General features: G+C 30.4%; 1 protein-coding gene across 1 annotated transcript in view; it reads right to left on the minus strand.

The window, feature by feature from the left end:
- The window catches only part of LOC109596062 (laminin subunit alpha-1-like), a 178,550-nt gene that overhangs the window by 66,795 nt on the left and 89,507 nt on the right, over positions 1–22,248 (minus strand). The window contains exons 4-14 of the mRNA XM_049967010.1: positions 21,161–21,415; positions 15,102–15,338; positions 12,918–13,217; positions 12,718–12,858; positions 12,093–12,280; positions 11,836–12,042; positions 11,583–11,746; positions 11,140–11,521; positions 10,955–11,079; positions 10,002–10,171; positions 9,770–9,947 (exon numbers count right to left, since the gene is read on the minus strand). Coding sequence (XP_049822967.1) covers positions 9,770–9,947; positions 10,002–10,171; positions 10,955–11,079; positions 11,140–11,521; positions 11,583–11,746; positions 11,836–12,042; positions 12,093–12,280; positions 12,718–12,858; positions 12,918–13,217; positions 15,102–15,338; positions 21,161–21,415 — 2,347 coding nt within the window. The remainder of the gene's footprint in view (positions 1–9,769; positions 9,948–10,001; positions 10,172–10,954; positions 11,080–11,139; positions 11,522–11,582; positions 11,747–11,835; positions 12,043–12,092; positions 12,281–12,717; positions 12,859–12,917; positions 13,218–15,101; positions 15,339–21,160; positions 21,416–22,248) is intronic.

Here is a 22,248-nt window from a genome sequence, read left to right on the forward strand (position 1 = left end):
TCTACCATCAATCTTTATATTTTTATTTTATTTCGCTTTTGTTAACTTTTCTTTCTTTCTTTTTTTTCCTGTACTATTTTATAGTCTCTAGTAAAATATAATGTTATTATTATATATTTATGAACATTAACATTGTTTTTATTTTTTTATATTCTCTTCTTAATGGATATATTTACATTGAAATTTATATTTAATGTTATATTTTTATTTTACTTTGAAATTATTTTTTTCTTTTTATGTACTGCATTATTCATTGAATTTGTTAATAATTTAAGTGAATAATATTTTAATTTATTAATATTTTTGTTTTACTTTTAATTTTTCTTTATTTTGTTAATTTTAAGATAATGTTTGTTTATTATTTATGTATAAAAACAAACTGTTATTTATGTTTATATATTTTTTATTATTCAATATCTGTACAACAGTAAATTTGTATTTATTATGGATTTATACTATCAATTCTTTTTATTTTTATTTTATTTCACATTTATTTCTTTTTTTGTTTTATCTTATATACTTTAGTAAAAGATAATGTTTATTTATTACGTATTTATGTATAAAACAAATTAATCTTTGTTATTTTATTTATAAAGTTTTATTTTAACCTTTTCATTTTGTTTCCCTTTTATTATGTTTTCTTTCTTTTCTTGTACTATTTTATATACTTTTGTAAAAAATAATATTTATTTATTGCATATTTATGTAAAAAACAAATTAACCTTTACGTTACTTTAATTCATAAAATTTTATTTTAAAATTGTTTTTATTATTAATAAAATTATCTCCTTAATAGATATCTTAACATATTTAAAATTATATTTAGTATTATATTTTTATTTAACTTCAAAAATTTTTATTTTATTAAATAAAATATACTTTATTTAATTGAAAAATATTTTTATTATCTTAATGGAAAATAATTAAATAAATTTATACAGTTAACTTGACATATTTTTATTTTGTTTCACATTTATTTTTTTCTCAATTTGTTGTATTATTTTATTAATTTTAAGATAAAGTTTATTAATTACATATTTATATACAAAACCATATTGTAATTTTTGTGATAGTTCAATATTTTTTAATATTGAATATCTGCAGTCATGAATTTGTATTTAATATTATATCTATTTTATTTCATATCTAAATATTTCTGTTATATAAATTAATTGTAAATATAATATTACTATTATTATTTTATTGGGTCAAATTATATTAATAATTTTTAAAATCTAGTTTTGATATTGACTTAATAAAACACAGAAATATTTTCAATGTATTCAATTAAGAATAAGTAATTTAATAAAAAATATCAATTAAAAGAAATTAATTTAAAAAGCAAGACAATAAATTAGAAATTTTAAATTAAATGAACTTCATTAAAAAAAAAATGAAAAATGAGCAGCAAAATAATAGAAAATATTTAGTTAAATAACCAAAATAAATTGTTTCACATAAAATATTTATTTAGTTAATTTAATGTTGTGTAATTTTAAATGTTAAATATTATTTTATACAAACAAAATACAATCTGAATGTTAAGATAACGTTTATTTATTACATATTTATGTAGGAAAACATTGTAATTTTTGTGTATTTTTTATTATTGAATAAATCCTTGAGTTTGTATTTAGTGTCATATCTGTATTGTATCTCATATCTATTTATTTCTCTTATGTAAACTAATTGTAAATGTAATATTATTACTATTTTTATTATTTCATTATTGCATGAAATATAATTTATTATTTTTTATTTTAGTAAGAAATTTTTAATTTCTGTTTATTAAATAAATATTGCCAATTTAAACAAAATTACCATTACGTTAAGGAGTTATGTTTAAATACGAGAATTTCAATTGGGAATTGTAAAATTGCCTCGGCAATAATTGCGTTGATATAAACGCTAATTTACAGTTTAGTTTTAATTAATCGAACATAAAATAGCATTATTACATTATTAAAATTTACGGCAGGCGTCATAAAATCAACGGTGTTTGTGGCTCGTAAAATTTTTGTCATTTAAAATTTAATTATATTTACAAACGACCAATTGACGCGACACTCACAAACAGTCAGTCAATCAGTATTGATTAAGTTGGTTTCTGTTACATTGGCACACCTATTGAATTTTATCCAACGATTTTAGGTTTCTCAGTTATTATTTCGTTACGCAATTAATGAGAAAAAACGCGTTAGTTTCCCAGCAAACAAATAAATGAATCATGTTCACACAATTCCGATGTTTGGTGTGTAATTTAAACGACCAAACACAGTAGATTATGAGAAACACACTTAGATAAATTGTCCTCGTTCGATTTTCCAAGATTATCAACGTTGTTTTATCGTCAATGTCGAACACGCAATTGTAAATTCCGAATTCCTCATTCGTTTTTTTATGGGCCATCGTTTTACGATCGCGGCCTTTCTGTCGGGATCAAATAATAATGTCGAATGCATGTCAAATACTAATCGATACATCTTTCTGTTTACGATCTCATAATGGTGTGGAGTTCGGAGCTTAATGATCTGATGGTATTTTTATTAACACGGCTCGATTTCTGTTGTAAATTTGATATTAACTTGAAACGGAACATATTAAGATATTTGAATGAAAGTTAGAAGGCCTCTCAAGCTTGGCTAGTTTAAAATAACTTTTAAGGAAACCACAAGAGGTTAATTTTGATTGTTTTCCTTAAATTTCCTTGTTTGTTTTTGGTTTACCGTTCGGATGTGCGAGACTAATGACCCGTTGTTCAATGCCCTTTAACTCGAAATGACATATTTAAGAATAAGGAAGTGGAGAACACACATAGTGATCACTGATCACCCACATAAAGGCTTGTTAAGGAATATAATATTAGCGTAATTAAATGTTATGTTTGATCAGCCATTCATTTTACGATTACATTAATTACAGTGATTGATCAAATCGTTCTTCCTGAGGAAGATGTTTTCAATCAATAATAATGATATATTGTTTGGCAACTAAACTGTTCTTGTACGTTTCCAAACTACTTCACTTCCACTAAAATAATATTAGGATCTTGCTCTTGTTGTTTCTTCAAAAATGACAGTAACAGTACTCTGAGCATGAAATTTCGAATGGTAACGCACCTGCAAGGAGGTACTGTATCTAAAATTAAGTTCCAGTTCATGGTAGTCCACTTTAGAGTAAACAAAGTAATTTTTTATTAGTTCTGAAAATGTCTACTTTTGAGTTAAATAAAGTGTTTTATTTATTGCACTATTTTATGCTCTATAGGATGTCACATGTAGAAACTGGTTTAGATTTTGAACGTACTGGCGTAAGGGAGAAATTTGAAGACAAATAATTGGAGGAATAACTTGATTAAGACACTGGTAATCTTGAATTACAAGTAGATGAGTCAACAGTTTCAAAACGTTTAAAAGTTTTAGGAGTGATACAGAAGCAAGGACATTGGGTGCCATATAATTTGAAGCTAAGAGCTTTTTTACCCTGTCAGGGCAGAAAAGGCATGTTTTCACCTATTTAGTTCGATGGCACATGGCCTGGTTGAGCAGCACTTCCATTCTTAGGATGATACTAAAGAATGAAGAATCTATATATTGTATTTCATTAAATAACATAAATTTTAATTAAATTCTATATTGGAAATCTCTGTAAAATTTAATTTATACCATTAACTTTAAATATTTTTATTTTGTTTCAGATTTTATATATATTGTTTCGTTATTATTATTTTTTCTTTATTTTGTATTATTTTATTTATTTTAAGATAATGTGTATTAATTACATATTTATGTAGATAAACAAATTGTAATTTTTGTGTTTCATTCTAATTCATAAAATTGTGATTTAACAACTTTATTATTATTTTTATTTATTATCTTTTTCTTAATGTATATTCTAATAAATTTCAATTTGTATTTAGTGTTATATTTTTATTTTTCCTCAAAAATATTAATTGTCTCTATATATCTTTAGTTAAATGAAAAATATTTATAAATATATAATAAATTCTATTTTGGAAATCTCTATAAATTAAATTTTATTTATTAAATATTTTTATTTTGTTTCACGTATGTAAAAAAAACAAATAATTATTTTTGTTTACTGTATTTTATTTTTTTTCAAAATCTGTATAACAGTTAATTTGTATTTAGTATTATATAGCTTTATTTATATTTATACCATCAATTCTTTATATTTTTTATTTATAATGTATATTATTACATATTTAAATGTAATTTAACAATTTTTTTATTATATTTTAATATTTTCTTCTTGATGAATATTTTAACAAATTTAAATTTGTATTTAGTTTAGTTATTTTTCCTCAAAAATATTCATTTTCATCTATAGATTGTATTATTTTATTTATTATATTAATTACATATTTATGTAAACACATTGTAACAAATTGTAATTTTTTTGTTATATTTCAATATTTTTTTATTGTTGAATATTTACACAACCTTGAATTTGTATTTATTGTTATTATTATACTAAAGAATGGATCGACTCTTGGATAGCCTCAAAAGACGTATGGCTTTTCTGACGAAGAATTTATAAGTTGTCAGAAAGATAGAAGAAAGTAGTGGTTAGTGATGGGTAATACTTTGAGTGAAACATTTTTGTTCTTTATATTTAAAATAAAGCTTTTATTATGTGAAAGAAACAGCGAGAACTTATTCAAGGTCCCAATAATATTGAAAAATCAATAAAATAATAATATTCCTTTGAACAAAGTGGTTAGTTTAGGTTAGGCACACGTTAGTAGCGCATAAGTCACGGCAAACTTCCTCAATGGACTTATCAATTAGCCCGGATCGGATTATGCGGCTGTGAGACAGGTGGGTGGTGGATTTTTCGCCGTGTCACCTGCGAAGCGAATTTATTTTATTGTGTCTGGTATGTGTGTTCGCAAGGTGTGTCCCCTATTCGCGGAAAATTAGAAAACGGATTCTGCACCATTGTACAATTGCACCGCGATCGTTTCCGATTTGATAAAAAACCGTCTGATTTATGCTTGGTGGCAACCGGCTATTAGAAAGTGTTAACACATGTTCATCATTTTGTCGGACGGAGATCTGTGGGTGAAATTGCACGGGGAAACGTTTAACGCCACAAAAATGACGTCGGCCCTTTTAACTGTGGGATGAAACTGATGAAACGCGACTTTTCTTCGGTTCTCGGTCGTGTTTTTGCAAACGTGGCAGGAACGGCGTGCTCCAACAGCAAACAATTTGATACGGAAAATAAAGCCATGTTTATTTTTAGTATCGTATGCCTGTGCAATTGGGTCGAGGGAAATATTTATATTTTAATGTACCATAATATTTTAAATATTTTCAGCATATTCAATTAAAAATAAATAATTCTAGAAAAAATGCCTTAATGTTATTTTTATTCATAAAATTTTATTTTAGCATTGTTTTTATTATTTTTAATATTCTCTCCTTAACGAATATCAACAAATTTAAATTTATTTTATGTTATATTTTACTTCACTTTACTTTTTCTTTTTATGTACTGCTTTATACACCGTATTTAATTAAATTAAATAAAAAATAATATTTAAGTGTACCATATTTTAATTTCTTTATTGGAAAACTTGTTATATTTAATGTTATTATTTTATTTGTTTCACTTTTTTTTTCTTTATTTTGTTCTATTATTTTATTTATTTTAAGATAATGTTTAATTATTATTTATGTAGAAAATCAGATTGTAATAGATGTTTATTTTTATTTTTTTTAGTATTCAATCTGTACAACATTAATTTTTTATTATACCTTTATTTGGATTATTTATATTTTTGTATATTCCACCTAATAATGTTTATTTATTACATATTTATGTGGGAATCAAATTAATCTTTATGCTATTTTAATATAACATTGTTTTTATTATTTTTAATATTCTCTTCTTGGACACATTTAATTTTATTTTTTATTTACTTTTTTGTACAAGTTTATAGTTTTATTACATATTTATGTACAAAATAAATAATCCTTAAACTATATTAATTCATAAAATTGTATTTTAATATATTTTTTTTAGTTTTAATATTCTCTTCTTAACGAATATCTTAACAAATTTAAATTTATATTTAATTTTATATTTTTATTTTATTTTTTCTTTAACTGAAAAATATTATTTCCTTATTGGAAAGCTCTGTAAAATTAAATATTTAGCATTAACTTGTTACATTTTTATTTTGTTTTACTGTTATTTTTTTCTCTTTTTTTGTTTATTATTTATTAAATTTAAGTTAATATTTATTTACGTGTATAAAAAATCAAATAGTCATTTTTGTTTACTATATATTTTAATTATTTTTCTTTTCAAAATCTGTAGAACAGTAAATTTATATTCAGTACCTTTATTTATATTTATACCATCAATTCTTTATATTTTTATTTCACTTTTATTTATTACATATTTAAGTACAAAACAAATTAACCTTTATGCTATTTTAATTCATAAAATTTTCTTGATGAATATTTTAACAAATTTAAATTTGTATTCTGTGCTATATTTTTATTGTTTCTCAAAAATATTCACTTTCATCTATAGATTGTATTATTTTATTTATTTTAAAATAATGTTTTATTGTTGTAATTTTTGTGTTTCATTTTAATTCATAAAATTGTAATTTAACAATTTTTTTATTATTATTTTTTAATATCTTTTTCTTAATGAAATTATTAACAAATTTAAATTTGTAAATATTTATTATCTCTATATATTGTATTTTATTAAATAAAATAAACTTTAATTAAATTCTATATATTTTATATTGGAAATCTCTGTAAAATTTAATTTATATCATTAACTTTAAATATTTTTATTTTGTTTCAGATTTTATATACATTGTTTCATTATTATTTTTTTATTTATTGTGTGTTATTTTATTTATTTTAAGATAATATTTATTAATTACATATTTATGTAGATAAAAAATTGTAATTTTTATGTTTCATTCAATTGTGATTTAATAATTTTATTATTATTTTTTCAATATCCTCTTCTTAATGTATATTTTAATAAATTTAAATTTGTATTTAGTGTTATATTTTTATTTTTCATCAAAAATATTCATATGTATTATTTTATTTATTTTAAGATAATGTTTATTAATTACATATTTATGTAGACATATTGTAACAAATTGTATTTTTTTTTTTTGTTATATTTCAATATTTTTTTATTGCTGAATATTTATAAAACCTTGGATTTGTATTTAATGTTATTTATTACGTCAAAGGAAATATTTATATTTTAAAACCTATTTTTAATATTGTCTTAATAAAACACAGAAACTAAGTAATTCTAGAAAAAATGTCAATTAAAAGAAATACATTTATTTTTGTTAATTAAATAAATTAATTAAAAAAATTGAAAATGGAACAACTAATTTTATATGCTATTTATAAAATTAGAAAAGAGATTTAGTTAAACAACCAAAAATAAATTGTTTCACATAAAATATTTATTTAGTTGATTTAATGTTGTGTAATTTTAAATGTAAAATATTATTTTATACAAACAAAAAATAATTTGATATTTGTTTTTAATATTTTATGTTATATTATTTATACAACAATATAAGGTTTAAAAATGTGAAGTGTATAAAATTTATCGGTAACAGTTATTTATTTAAAATAAATACAGTTTATGTGAAAAATATTTTTTACTTTATATTATTTTATAGAGATGCAGTTTTAAAATATAAATATTTGCATTAATGTCCAAAATGCATTATATGTTTCAACCAATTTATTTTTCGTTTTAATTTATTAATACATGTACCAAAAAAAAAATATTGTATTTTCATAATAATTCATTCTACATTTTTTCGAGGTTTATTAATTTTGTCTTGTCCAGAAACAATTTTACGAGCTTTAATTAAAAAGTGCTTGTTCATTAAAACTAAATTTTATAATTAATACTTTAAAATATGTAGCTTGAATTAATTAAGGGATATTATGTGAAATAGATTCCAGTCGTCGCTTTAACTTTTAATTGAGTTTCGAACAGTTTTAAAATTATACTTGTTTCAGTAAACATTTGCTATAAATTATTTTATATTTTTAAACATGTAAAATACACAAAATAGTTTGAATCACTGTATTTATAAGTTAATTTGTTTATTTCTACACATGTAAACTTTTTAGTCGGACAGTGAATTACGGCCACTTATTATTCTAAAAATACGATCAACTGACGTAAAACAGATTGTCCCGGCAAAAAACGGAAGAGCGGCCTTCTTCTCTAATCCCGCGACAGAAAAAACGAAGCGGAATAAAATTATACAAGCGCCGCGTTTGTTATTTGCTCCCCGAGCCTAAAGACCTAAGGCTTATGATCCTGTCTCTGTAATTTATCTGGACCAGACTCTCTCTGGTGCTTTGAGTGACTACGAAACTTTTACCCCGATTAATTTTATTAAATATTATATTTTTTGTTATTCAGCTCAGGATTATTGAGTCATTAAAAGTAAGTAGTCTAGTTCTAAGTTCATTATATAATAATAAAACACGTGCGACCAGTAAATCAGGTTTGTTCTCCTGAAGGAGACGAATCATCTAGATCCAGGCTACCGCCTAAACTATCGTTCCGAGAACAGTTTATTTCCTTTCATCTGAAACAGCGACTACCTGCCTCTGTACCATTCAGATTTCGTGTTATCATGCTGCAACAATCGAACGCTATCCCGTTGCTTTTGTGTTGTTGTTTCGACAAATGATTACGGAGCTAGTCGGAGGGAAAAAAGCGCACCCACGCCATCGATGACCTGACATGACCAAAGCAGATTTCTCAATGAATTCACGTGACTGCCGTCCATAAATTACTTTGCTCTTTTTGCCTTTTTGCCCCCACAAGAAAAAGAACTATTTGAACTTTTAAATTTAAAATGAAGTAGCCGTACAAATTTTCTGTTTGTTAACACTTATTCAAGTGTATCAAGATGGAAAATCTCGGTAAAGTTGTACGTTCATAAATTGCCGTGCATAAAATTCACATTTACATATACCAGATGGAAAAAATGCTGCACACGCCAACTCCTCAGCGAAATTGCAAGTGTTTAACACGGAATGGGCGACTCGCCGTTAAGTCTTTTTACTGTTTGCAGGAAACATGCCAATGTCATTTTAATGCGGTTGCTAAACACGGTATATTTATACTTGCTTAATTGTTTTCTTTTTTCAATTATTTTCTTCGACAATGTTTTATGGCTTTTGTCAAGACCTAATTGTAATTTTGAGGGGAGGAATATTGCACAACATGCAAACGAACATTTTATCTTCTTTTGTATTACTGGAACTTAATAAAAGCTTTTGGAAATTAATTCTTGATTAATTATTTTTGTTGTCCTTTGTATTTTGCTCATAAGCACGATTAACTTTAAAACTAACTCCATTCAAACCAGTAAAATATAGTTTAGTATACTTGTAAGAACATGTAAACAATAATTAAAAAATTGATTGATTGATGTTATATGATCTCAGTGCCATTAAAATTAATTAAAATTCTTAGAAAAGTATAATTTGTATGACTACAATCTTAAAATAGACACTCTAAGAACCGTCCTGAAAAGATAGACCGCAAGTCTACTCCCGTGTCGTTTGTGTTGCATAGATTCAAACGCAAAAATCCTGAACTCCCCTTAATAACATCATTAAAGTATTATTTATTTATATAAATTGTGTCATTAATTATGTCCTATTCGTTACTTGTATACCTAAGCCTGAAAGTAAGAGAAAAAAGTACTTACGTTGGCACCCCTCCTTGGAAAACCCATAGAACATGTTCTGGCACGTGTCGCAATGGAAGCCGTCGACCCCAGCGTGACACTCGCAGATTCCGGTGTGCGGATCGCAAATCTCCGATTTGGAACCGATGGGGTTGCACTGGCACTCCGGACAAAGACCGGTGACGTTTCCGTATCCTGCCTATTTTCGTTTGTTTTATTTATCCTAACGGATCAAGACCCTAAGATTACTTACCTCGCACCTGTCGCAGGTTCTTCCCACGAATTTTTCTTTACACTGGCATTGTCCTGTTGTGTTGTCGCATTGTTTCGATAACGAACCAGTCGGGTCGCATTCGCAAGCTTTGCAGTTCGATGTTTGGGGGTCACCGTAGTGTTCCGGTTTACATCTTTCGCATTTCCATCCTATGTAAATGTTTTGGAACAATTTAATAAATAAATTATTTAACTGAAGAAATTCATTTCTGTTTTGTCAACACGATTAAACGGAATATTCGAAGGACTGTATTAAAACTGGAATTGTTTGAGCGTGAACCATGTTTGGCAGTTCAAATAAACATACAAAACAACTTCGTTATTCTAGTTTGAATTTTTTATTATTATTTTTTATTATTTGCCTAATTCTCATATGTGAATGTTTATTCAGCTGGATTCATTTAGATTAAAGCAGAACAAATAAAAGCTAGCTCACACAATAATTCATCCTCAAATTGCTAAAATAGTAGGTACGCTAAAATTTATGGTCGAATTCCAGTTTTAAAAACTTTCACAGCATTAAATAAATACTTTGTATTAAACGCTTCAGTCGCGTCACAGTGAGCTTTTTTGTCCTTTTATTAGAATTGTACAAATCGCCCCTTTTAAATCCCGCCCAATAAAAAACTTTTCAGAAAGAAGCTCGGCAATAATGATCGTCGAATGGCCCAGCAATTATTGTAGATTAGTAACCATGGCGATAATTTAAAATGCATAACGTTAAAACTGTAACTCCAACTTTCCACAGGAATTTATAGTCCCGCTTCGCAACTCGAAATCCCGTAGCTAATTCACCCTTTTTTTTTTCCTCGCAGAGCACCGCCATCATTTTTGCCCAAAACTTGGCAGACTCGTCTCATTAGTTTCTCTCGCACAGACGACAAAAACAATAAAATCGATATTGAGGGTACGCGCAGGGGATATTTCACCCACCTTCTGTGTTCCCTTTGCAGCTCAAGCATTGGCCCGTGCGTCGATCGCACGGTCCCCCGTTGCAGTCGCAGGCCTGACAACTGTTGCCCGTCTCCATCGGATTTCCATAGTAACCGTCGTCGCATCTGGAAAGTTACGCGCACTATCATCGCACCGATTTTATTGCTTTCATCTCGACAACTTACATCTCGCAATGATCCCCCGTGTATCCCCTGGGGCACTGGGTGCAAACGTAATTGCTCGTCTCCTTCTCGTCCTCGGCGAAAAAGTCCAGCTGGCAGCTGGGCGAAAAGTTGTTCTCCTCGTTCTCTAGAGGACAGGCGCATTTTTTGCAGTCGTCCTTGGTGCCGTGCAGGGGATTCCCATAGTAGCCGGGGGCGCAACGTTCGCATTTCTCGCCGATGGTGTTGTGCTGGCAGAAACACTCGCCCGTGTTGGCGTTGCAGGTTTCCGAATGGCCGTTGCAATCGCATTTGCCACAAAAGCCTTGTTCCGTTCCGTCCGTGTCGTTGGCGAAGATTCTCACGTAGCCGAAGGCGCATTTTTCGCACGAGAGGCCGGTGTAACCTTAAAACAGTTGTTAATGTTTAACATGATTAGTTTTGTGATTGACGTGAAGGAAGCTTACCTGAGGAACAAGAGCACTTTTCGACGCTTCCAAATCCGTAGGCGTCAACTATTTCACCGATGCTTAAACTCGTTTCCTCCAACAAGGCTTCAATCTGATCGGTGTGAAAGGTGGATCTCAACAAAATCTTCTTGACGCTTGTTAAAACTGCCAAAAATTCGTTCCTAGTCACAGGTGACCCTTTGTATTGCTTCTTCTTCATTCTAAAAGTGTTCAGGTTATTAACTGAAGTTGTTATAATCGTTAATATTACCTTGTGGTGATGTCGGTGATTTTGGGTTGCAAATGGTACCACCCTTTCTCATTTAATTTCACTTGGAACGACATAGAACTCGGCGAACGAAATATGTCATCACCAAAGGCAATCCGATCATCATTCGTCCCAACCAAAACTACACTTGGCCCAATTGTTGCTTCTCCGCTGGTGTCTCCCCTCATCACAACCCAACGTACTGTAAACCTGCACAAGTATTATTAAAATTTTGTACGTACTTCAATTGGGATTATTACCTTAAAATGGCGTTGTATGCCTCCAATTTATTTCCTAAAAACTCTTCAGGCGCGAGCCAATATAAAGATTCGATTCCAGGTATTTCGTAGTTGCCAACGGCGATCACTTGGCCATTGTCAACTAATGGTGTCCTGAAGTGTTTCCCTGACAAGTCCGTTAACAACCAGTCTTTGAATACTTTTTCGATCTGAAACAATAAACGTGTATTTAAACCATTGTTTTTTTCCTTCGCTTGCCAGCTTGTCAGGATTTTAAAGCAATCGACAGGTAATTTACTTGCAACATAATTTAAAACTTCTCCAGCATCCATTCAGATAATTAACGTTAACTGCTTTTATCTCCCGGAACTTTCGGGCGGCGAGTGCGTTTGAAGTGTTTATTGGGTGGTGTCTACATTTTTACAATATTAATCCCCCACCCGGAAACAGCTGCAGATGAAACACGGCTTACCTGCAATGAGGTTTTGTGCCCTTTTGTTTTACTTTACCCGACTTTAAATAAACTCCAGAGTGTTTGTTTAGCTTGTTTATTACTTTTGAGGGAATTTTAAATAGTAAAAATTATACGCTTCGGTGCACTAAATTTGGGAAATGGGAGTGTGTTAATTAATGTTATTTTACTTACTTTTCGTTGTTCGATAATGGCCGGCTCACAAAGCGTCGAGACTCCGGAACAAAAGCAACTGAGGCAACCGTTGGGGTTCGTTTCGTCCAGTCCGAAATATCCTGGTTTGCAGCGATCGCAAAATTTGCCCTCTACGTTAGCCTAAAAATTCCCCAAATAATTGTTAATATTTTGTGTGATCATCATTTTTATGGACTCACTTTACAAACACATTCTCCCTCGCAACTCTCCATGGCGACCGTTCCTTTGGGGTCGCAAGGACACAGCTCGCAAGTAGGAAAGCCTCGGAATCCGTCTGCGCATCGATCGCACTTCGGTCCCGCATATCCGGTTTTACAAGTACAAGTGCCGGCTGCGTCGCCGTGCTGCGCACAAACCCCCGTCGAGCCACTCGGGTCGCAATCGCACTCGATACAGGGATTGGGAGCGTCCGCTTCCGTTCCTGCGGGTCTGTAATAGCCGGGGAGGCATTTCTCGCAATTTATGCCCGTGGTAAAACTCTAAAATAGAAAAGTATACGTTTGAATTATTTTATGCACGCAAAGAAGCTATAAAAAGCGTGTTGTGCGTCAAGGTATAAATTTACCGGACGCTAAAAGTTAATCGTGGCTTTTTGTTTAATGAAGTATCAAGTCCGATAAAAAAGTTTTTCAAGTAGGCAAATTACGGGTTGGCAATGGTGGATTTACACGTAAATTATCCGAAACGACTCTTATTATTATATTTCGACAAGAACACATCAAACAATACGTTAGTCAGCTCATTTAGTTGATAATTACCCGGCATTTAAACTCTTCCGAATTTCGCTCGGTACATTTATTTTCCGGCTGTGAAAAGCGAACAAAACGCAGTTGCATGGCCGTAATGTCTTTTGAACGAACCGTCTCGAGCCCCCTTTCAGGAAACGACCCGTACATCCGGACTACATCCGGCCCGCATAATCCGGGAATATTAAAATAGAGAAAGCGGGGAATTAGAAAATAATTCAGTAGGCAGCGGTGCAATTATGTATACACAAACAGGCAGATATGTTTCAGCACCTGTGGGGGAGGCAGGGCCAAAAATTAGTTAAGCGAACAAGTAGAATTACAAACAGGTACGTTTCATCTTTGGTGCCGGGGGAGTGATGCACATGAATAATTACTGAATTAATGATTACTATGTACGGAGCATGGTAATTTGTGAACGCAAACGCTGCATGTGGATGTTGTGGGTTGTTCGAATTGTTTTTCAATGAATTCTAAGAAATTTACGGGTTCCTTGTATTATTGAAATAAATAATTTTAAAAAATGAGAGTCTCTTTAGATAAAAAATGCGAAATTTTGTGTCTATATTCTTTAAAGCTGTCTGAGCAGGTCCAAAATAATTGATACAGATTCGTTCCTTCTTAAATAGGGTGTGTTCTGAGACATTTTTCATTATGAAGGAAGTGCATATTGGAGCCCGTAGTGCAATGTTTTATAGTAGAATTAATGTGAACGTCGTTTGGGTGGCGATGAATTATTTGTTTTTATTTCGTCGACACGAAAATGTTCTTGATGCAGTAGATAAGGCAGATGATAAATCCCATCGTGTTTCCTAATGTTAAATTAATGGTTTCACATTGTCTGGTTCGATATTATTTTAAGATTTATTGAACACGTTAATTAATTATAAACCTAGTAAGTTTAAATTCCCATTTAATAATTCAAGTTATTGGTAAAATATAAAAGTTTTTCTGGGGCTAATAATACAAAATCCATTTAAAAATTTAAAGTAAAAGGTGCATTCTCATTAATTTTATTCCATTTTAAAGTTTCTTTAGAGTAACACAATAATTTAAGCACTACATTTTGATTTATTATCCTTTCTCTTGTATTGTTCCATTTACGCTTTAGTTTCAAAGTTGTATTTCAATAAAATTTCGTTAAATAATGATCTTCAATATGAATAGTTTTCGTTTCAAATAGGAATAAAAGGTTAAAATTTCTAAAATGAAATGGCCTAAACGCTTATTGTTTTTAATAATTAAAAACCTTTGAAACATTTGACTATTATATTCTAAATTCTATTATATTTTAAATAAGATGAGTAACTTACATTCAATACAAAAACAAACAGTAACACTTTTAAACATTTTTCTTGGCACATTTTCACTTTCCAACATTTGACTTCTACATTTGGCGTTGTCACTTTTGAAACTAAGCCACCGAAGAAATATCTCCAATACCTGGACGAAAATTTCGAGGAATAAGACCCATTAGGGGTGTAATTAAGTTTTGACACCCATAAAATAATCCCATTTGTGTTGGTCAAAAAGTCCTCAAAAGGTACTCCACCAACAGTGACAAACTTACCTGTAATAGGTGTTGGAAATGCCGGGATATAAAACAATAAAACTCACCGTACAATTATCGCACACACCACCGCCCTGATAGTTGCCGTGCACATCCAGGCTCAATCCGGACTTGTCGACGTCTTCGTCGTAGTGGCAACTGGTGGCGTGGCCGTGACAGTTGCAGGGCAAACACTTGTGACCGTCCCTCGAGGTGCCCGGTGCCCATTGTCTTTGGTTGTACATGGGGCAGCATCTCTCGCAATTAGGGCCGCAGGTGTGGTGGCCGCATTCGCACTCCGGATGCTGAAAAATTTGAGTCACAGTTAAAAAAAATAAAAATATCTATAATTGTGGTCGGAATATTTTTTCGTGAATATTCTGTAAAAAGGGAAAAGAATTAAATTTTTGTTGTAGAACTTTAAATTTCTTCATATTCATACTGGAGAAGTTGTTGTAAGTGAAGTTGGGTGCCAAAAAGTTTTAAACTAACTATTCCGAAAAATCAAATATGTTTTGAGTTTCCTAAAAATGTATATACAATTTCTGAAATTCTTAATATAATATTAGAATTGATTTTGTTATCTTAGTATAGAAAAATCCTTTTAAAAACAAATTGGCGCCCAACTTTTGGCAACATCATTTTTTTTTTCGTTAATAAGGAGTTCCAGTGTTATGCTTAAAAAGCTTATATCTATAAAAAAATCAAGTATTGTTTAATTTTTGTTATAGAACTATAGAATTTTTCATATTTGTACTAAAGAAGTTGTGGTAAGTGAAGTTAGGCGCCAAAATTTTTTAAACTAACTATTCTGAAAAATCAAATAAGTTTTGAGTTTCCTAAAATGATATATAAAATTTCTGAAATTCTTGATATAATATTAGAATTGATTTTGTGATCTTAGTGTAGAAAATTCCTTTTAAAAACAAATTGGCGCCCAACTTTTGGCAATATCATTTTTTTTTTCGTTAAAAAGGAGTTCCAGTTTTATGCTTCAAAAACTTATATCTACAAAAAGGACCAAGTATTATCTAAATTTCTGTTATAGAACTATAGAATTTTTCATATTTGTACTAAAGAAGTTGTGGTAAGTGAAGTTGGGCGCCAACATTTTTTAAACTAACTATTCTAAAAAATCAAATAGGTTTTGAGTTTCCTAAAAAGGTATATAAAATTTCTGAAATTCTTGATATAATATTAGAATCGATTTTGTTATCTTAGTATAGAAGAATCCTTTTAAAAACAAATTGGCGCCCAACTTCATTTTTTTTTTTTCGTTAAAAAGGAGTTCCAGTGTTATGCTTAAAAACTTATATCTATAAAAAGGATCAAGTATTATCTAAATTTCTTTTATAGAACTATAGAATTGTTCATATTTGTAATAGAGAAAACCATTCTGAAAAATCAAATATATTTTGTGTTTCCTAAAAAGAAAATTCTTGATATACTATTAGAATTGATTTTGAGATCTTAGTTTAGAAAAATTGTTTTAAAAACAAATTGGCATCCACCTTTTGGCAAAATCATTTTTTTTTTTTGTTAAGTTTCAATGTTATGCTTAAAAACTTATATCTATAAAATGGGTCAAGGACTACTTAAATTTTTGTTATGGAACTTGAAAATGTTTGATTTATGTATTAAAATAGTTATATTGGACGCCAATATTATTCAATTTACAAGAAAATAATTTATCAAGATATGATAAAGTAAATTTAATCAATTGTATAAAGATATACTTGATTTTTCAGAATGTGGGAGGAATATCAGATGAATGCGGTTGCATTGTAAAATACATTATAGAGATCTCAATCGGAACAAAACCGTCGATGTAATAATAATCGACAAACGGACTCCATCTATTCGTTCCATGCAAACCGGGAAGATAATCTGCATAGAAATAACAGTTCGTGATGGAAACGGGGGGGCGGCTCATCGGTGGCGGCCGTTCGAACAAAATGCGTGCGTATTTTGCATTGTCAAGCTCGGACATGATTGTATGTATCGGTAGCGAAAACGGGCAGGCGGTCGGCATGTGCAATTATGGCGATCGCATCGCATACGAGGAACGGACTGTTCGAACAGTAGCCCGCACTATTGATGGCAGTAACCTTTCGATTGATAGGATTCCCACACGATAACTATCGTATAATACCAAATACAGATTGTGGACGCTGTTTTGTCGCCGCTTCTTAGAACTGGGCCGCACTCCACTGCAGTGGTGGAGATTCCATCTCTGACTCACTGTCAATCCATTCGTTTCAACTGAAAATATCACTTCTCGACGCTACAGTTTCTATTTACAACAGTTCTCGTTTAATGGTTCAGTTTGCAAAGGATCAATTTTGAAGTTTAACAACTTTCTAAAGATTATTTCATTAAACAAACAAAAGGTTGATGAACTGAAGTGGTCCCAACGTGCGTTGTGCTTTTAAAGGGAACTGAAAACGTTGAAGCTTGAACAGCATCCCGACGGACCGGGACCAGACAAACCATATAAGATGAGACCAAGTCGCTGGCAGAGGCGGACCGATCGTGGATATCGCACGAGGAAGATATAAACTGAAAATTTTATGATCCCGTTTTACGATACGTTAATACTTTTCAATAATCTCCTTGTTTGAAAATCACGAACAATTTAAAAGTGCATTTTATTTTGTTGCCTTGTTTGTAATTTAATTTACATGGTAATGAAGTTTTATTGTTGGAACTGTTTGTAACGTTTATACAAATCCTCACGATTTCAGCATTGTTTTATAAATATGAAGTGGTCAAAACGAAATGATTTATTTCATGTTTCATGAAACAAACGGAACAATAAATCACGTCTTGTGTTCTTTAATATCATAAAAACTATATTATGGCTACAATTTACACCACACATTGATTATGAACTTATCTTAGGCACTGAAATACCCAAAATGGAAATATCCAATTGAAATTCATATAAACCTATTTATTCCGTTTGATTTACGTTTTGACGTCACATCGTTCCAATTGGATTTAGATCAGGACTATGCGCAGGTCAATCGAAAACAACAACAACATTTTCTGTTATGGTCTTAGCCATGACAATAAATAGAATTTCTAAACGATAACGATTCCTCCACCATGTTTGTTGCGTTAAATTGTAGTACTGTTACCTCTACATTGAGGGAAGCCAATCATTACATGAAAGAGCAGAAAAATGAAATAAAGAAGAGTGAATATATTATTAAAGGAGGAAGTAATATAGAAGACATAAAGAAAACAGAAGCTGAAAAGTGAAAAAATGAAGAGAAAATATTTTTATAGAACCTCCAACGAAAGGATCTTGGAGGACTGCTCATTTTCTCATCTTCGCCAGAATTCTAGAGGATAATTTATATATTTTTGTGTAAACTTTAGTCTTGTTCAAATATTCTTTATTAATCCAATGATTTCTTTTTTAAAGTACACATTCAACGGATACACTGATATTGTGAACCATTTTTTATTTGTCTAGAAGAGAAGAAAGGATTTCATTTACTGATTCTTCCAATTTGCCTGGAGTTTTTTTTTTGTTAGGACGCATTCATATTCTATTTTCAGTGATTTTTTTTGCATTTATTAATAATAATTTGTGTTATTGTGATAAGTGAAGTTGGGCGCCAAAACTAACAACTCTGAAAAATCAAATATACTCTGAGTTCCCTAAAAATGTATATAAAATTTCTGAAATACTTGATATAATATTAGAATTGATTTTGTGATCTTAATATAGAAAAATCCTTTTAAAAACCAATTGGCGCCCAACTTCTGACAACATCACTTTTTTTCGTTAAAAGAGTTCCAGTTTTATGCATCAAATCTATAAAAAAGACCAAGTATTATTTAAATTTTTGTTATAGAACTATAGAATTTTTTATATTTGTACTTGAGAAGTTGTGGTAAGTGAAGTTGGGCGCCAACATTTTTTAAACTTTTTTTTCTTTTTGCTAGGATGCATTCATATTTTATTTTCAGTGTATTTTTTTATATTTATTAATAATAATTTATGTTGTTTTAAATTTGTCCGCAACATTTAGACTTTAATTATTATTTCCCTCTTCTCTGAAGTAAAGTTGTAAAAAAGTAAAATTGAGTTATTCAATATAATAATATAAAATCTAAAAAGAATAAATTCTTACTATCAAGCGTATTGTTAAATAATGCCTCAATGCTTTCTTTGACCAGCTACATTAAACTAAAAATTAAAAAAAAATGTATAGAATAATGAAATATAGTTTTATCTTTGAATTTTTACTAGTTTAATTATTTTACATATGTTAAATATATTCAACACATAGTAACACACACAAATTTTTCCTACTCTGAGTTTATTTCTATTGTAAATTTAAAATCTTATTTTATATCTCCAAAGAGTTTTCTTTCACAACTAAGATACAAGCATATTTAAATTTTAAATGAGGATAAAAGTTTCCTTAACATCTAACAAATTCAACAACTTTTCCCTCTGTAAATATTTAATACTGCAACAGCATTAACTTAAGTGAAGCACAGAAAATAACGTACGTAATTGCGTTTGAGGAACACCGCTCGATAAGTTACAGTTTAATTCAATGGAAAATGACGTATTATTTTTTTAATATAAGAAATTGTCGATCACATTGTGCGTAAGCCGGTGCAAAGAAATTCCCGATCCGGGGACGATTAATTTAACAACTCGAATTTATTCCCATTGTCTGTCAAATCGTGTTGTTGGACCGAAATTGGATTTTCAGAACCGGATCCAGGCGAAACAACAGTCCGCGATGTTTTACATGACAGCCACGGATAAATGACCGTATTAAAGAATCGACTCGGGAGGTCAGGGGAATTTAGAAATTCCATTTTGCCGAACCAAAGATGGATTATAATGCGTTTAATTAAGGGAAATGTTGCACGAACGTACCAACAATGCGTCGCATTTCATGTTCTTTTTGCTTATTGCTTATGCATTACTGTTGCACAGACGAATTTAAATTCATGACTAAATTATTTTTCAGCTGCAGTCTATATTTAGTTTAATCATCATATTCATAAGCCCACTAGTTTGTACCATTTTCTGAACGTTATACACATAATTGCTTTATAATTCCCTTCTGCTTCTAACTGGTTTTTAATAATAGGCGAAACCGTAGAATAGCAAATCACATTTTCTTACTGCTGGGAACGTATTTCGACCTTATATGGCTTTTATAATTTCTTTATTACCATACCCACAAATTATGTAAACTTTCCGTGTCTCTAAAGCTCGGCAAATATAAATTACACGTGTACTAACATAAGTATAATTTATTGTGGATTTAGCGTCTTATTAGGTATAATTAATTTTAGTATAGGTAACTCAGGTGCCTCCATTTTTATTGTTGTGTTCCAGGAGAGTGTTCAACACGTATCGTTACTATGTCTCACCCATAAATTTTCAACGTCTCGCTGTTTGTTTTGTGCCGATGTTGGAGAATGTTCACTTTTCTTGATAACACATGCATTTTGTTCTATTAAATTTTAACCTCGCATAAACACGACGTTTAAACGCTACAAATGTGCATGACTATTTGAGAAACAAATAAATAATACTAAAGGAAACGTAAAACTTTTATAACGGGAGAAAGATCAGATGATGAACTGGAATATTTTCACGTAGGTATCACAATAGGAAATCGACCGTAATAAAAGCACCAGTGTTTTGATATTGATATCCTGCGAGGCGAAAAACTAATGAAAAGATGCCTGATATGCATTTGCCAGCAGGAAACCATTCATAAATTCCTCGTTAAAACATTAATTCGATTTACTGTTAACAATGTTTATTCTATTAGCGTGCGCACCTTTCCAAGTAATAAACTATTTACCGCGGCAATTAACATAAGTGTTTAATTAAAATCCGCCTATTCCAATTAAAATCCGCACAAACTCCAAATCGATTTGCGCCACTAAATTTATCTTGGCTGCATATTTATGTTTTTTAATCTCTACGGTGCACGATTGAGTGGCTGTTTAAATATTCAATGGCTGCATTATTCAGTGGATTCCCAATTAGCAGCCACAAAATACAATTTGGGTCGAGTCTGATTTAACTAGGTCAGTGGGTGTTTAGTTTAACCCACAATTATTTGCTTTTACTCACTCCAGAAGCAACATTGTGTCTACAGTTCTCTGCGTGTCCGTTGCACACGCACTGACCCCCAATGCTGATGTCCCTGATGGAGTAAAACAGGCGTTTGTCCCTCCATATGTCCTGCGTGAACCACCTGGGTACCGGTTCCATGTTGCCCCGCAGCCCCATCAGCTTCAGCCTGACGTAGCGAGCCTTGGTGAACTCCAGAAGCTCCGGACTCGACTCGTTCGCTCCCGGTCGTCCCTGTATCAAAGACGTGTGTATCTGGAAAATAAGAATAAAGGAGATTTTAAAACCTCAATCCATCATCGTTAATAGAGCCATCTTCCCGCAAATGCATTTATATACGAGCTTGGCAGTCGGTGCTTAATTAATGCCTCGAAAATGAACATCAAAAACAGTTGAAAAATTGCTGGCCGCCACGATCACTTTGATGTGCGCAGGAATGATATAAAGTCGATATTAATCAAAGATGCTGCACGGCGAAACGCAACGTGCTCAATTTCTTTTTATTAACCATCCACTTTTTGATGCATCGTTTTCGTTCGTTACGCCGCGGATCCGCGACGATATCAATCAAACGGACCACGGCCCGAAGAATGACGCACTGATGATTTGATTATCCCGTAATTGATTTCTCTTGTGAGTTACGTGCAGAAGTTACAATTATATTAATTTACAGAATTTGATATGTTTTCTGATAATCCTATATTTCCTTATTTTCTGTTGTAAATAAAATTTATTTTAATGAAATTTTTAATTTATCATATTATGACAGAAAATATAGTCAATAAAGTTCACTAACATAATTGTAGTATATATAAAATTTCTGAAATTCTTGATATAATATTAGAATTGATTTTAGGATCTTAGTATAGAAAAATTCTTTTAAAAACAAATTGGCGCCCAACTTTTGGCAACATTATTTTTTTTTTTTCGTTAAAAAGGAGTTCCAGTGTTATGCTTAACAAAATTTTTGTTGTAGAACTATAGAATTATTCATGTGTATACTAGAGAAGTTGTGGTAAGTGAAGTTGGGCGCCAAAATTTTCTGAAAAATCGTATGTTTTGAGTTTCCTAAAAAGATATAAAAAATT

This window comes from Aethina tumida, chromosome 4 (genome assembly GCF_024364675.1).
Source record: "Aethina tumida isolate Nest 87 chromosome 4, icAetTumi1.1, whole genome shotgun sequence".
Classification (NCBI taxonomy): domain Eukaryota; kingdom Metazoa; phylum Arthropoda; class Insecta; order Coleoptera; family Nitidulidae; genus Aethina; species Aethina tumida.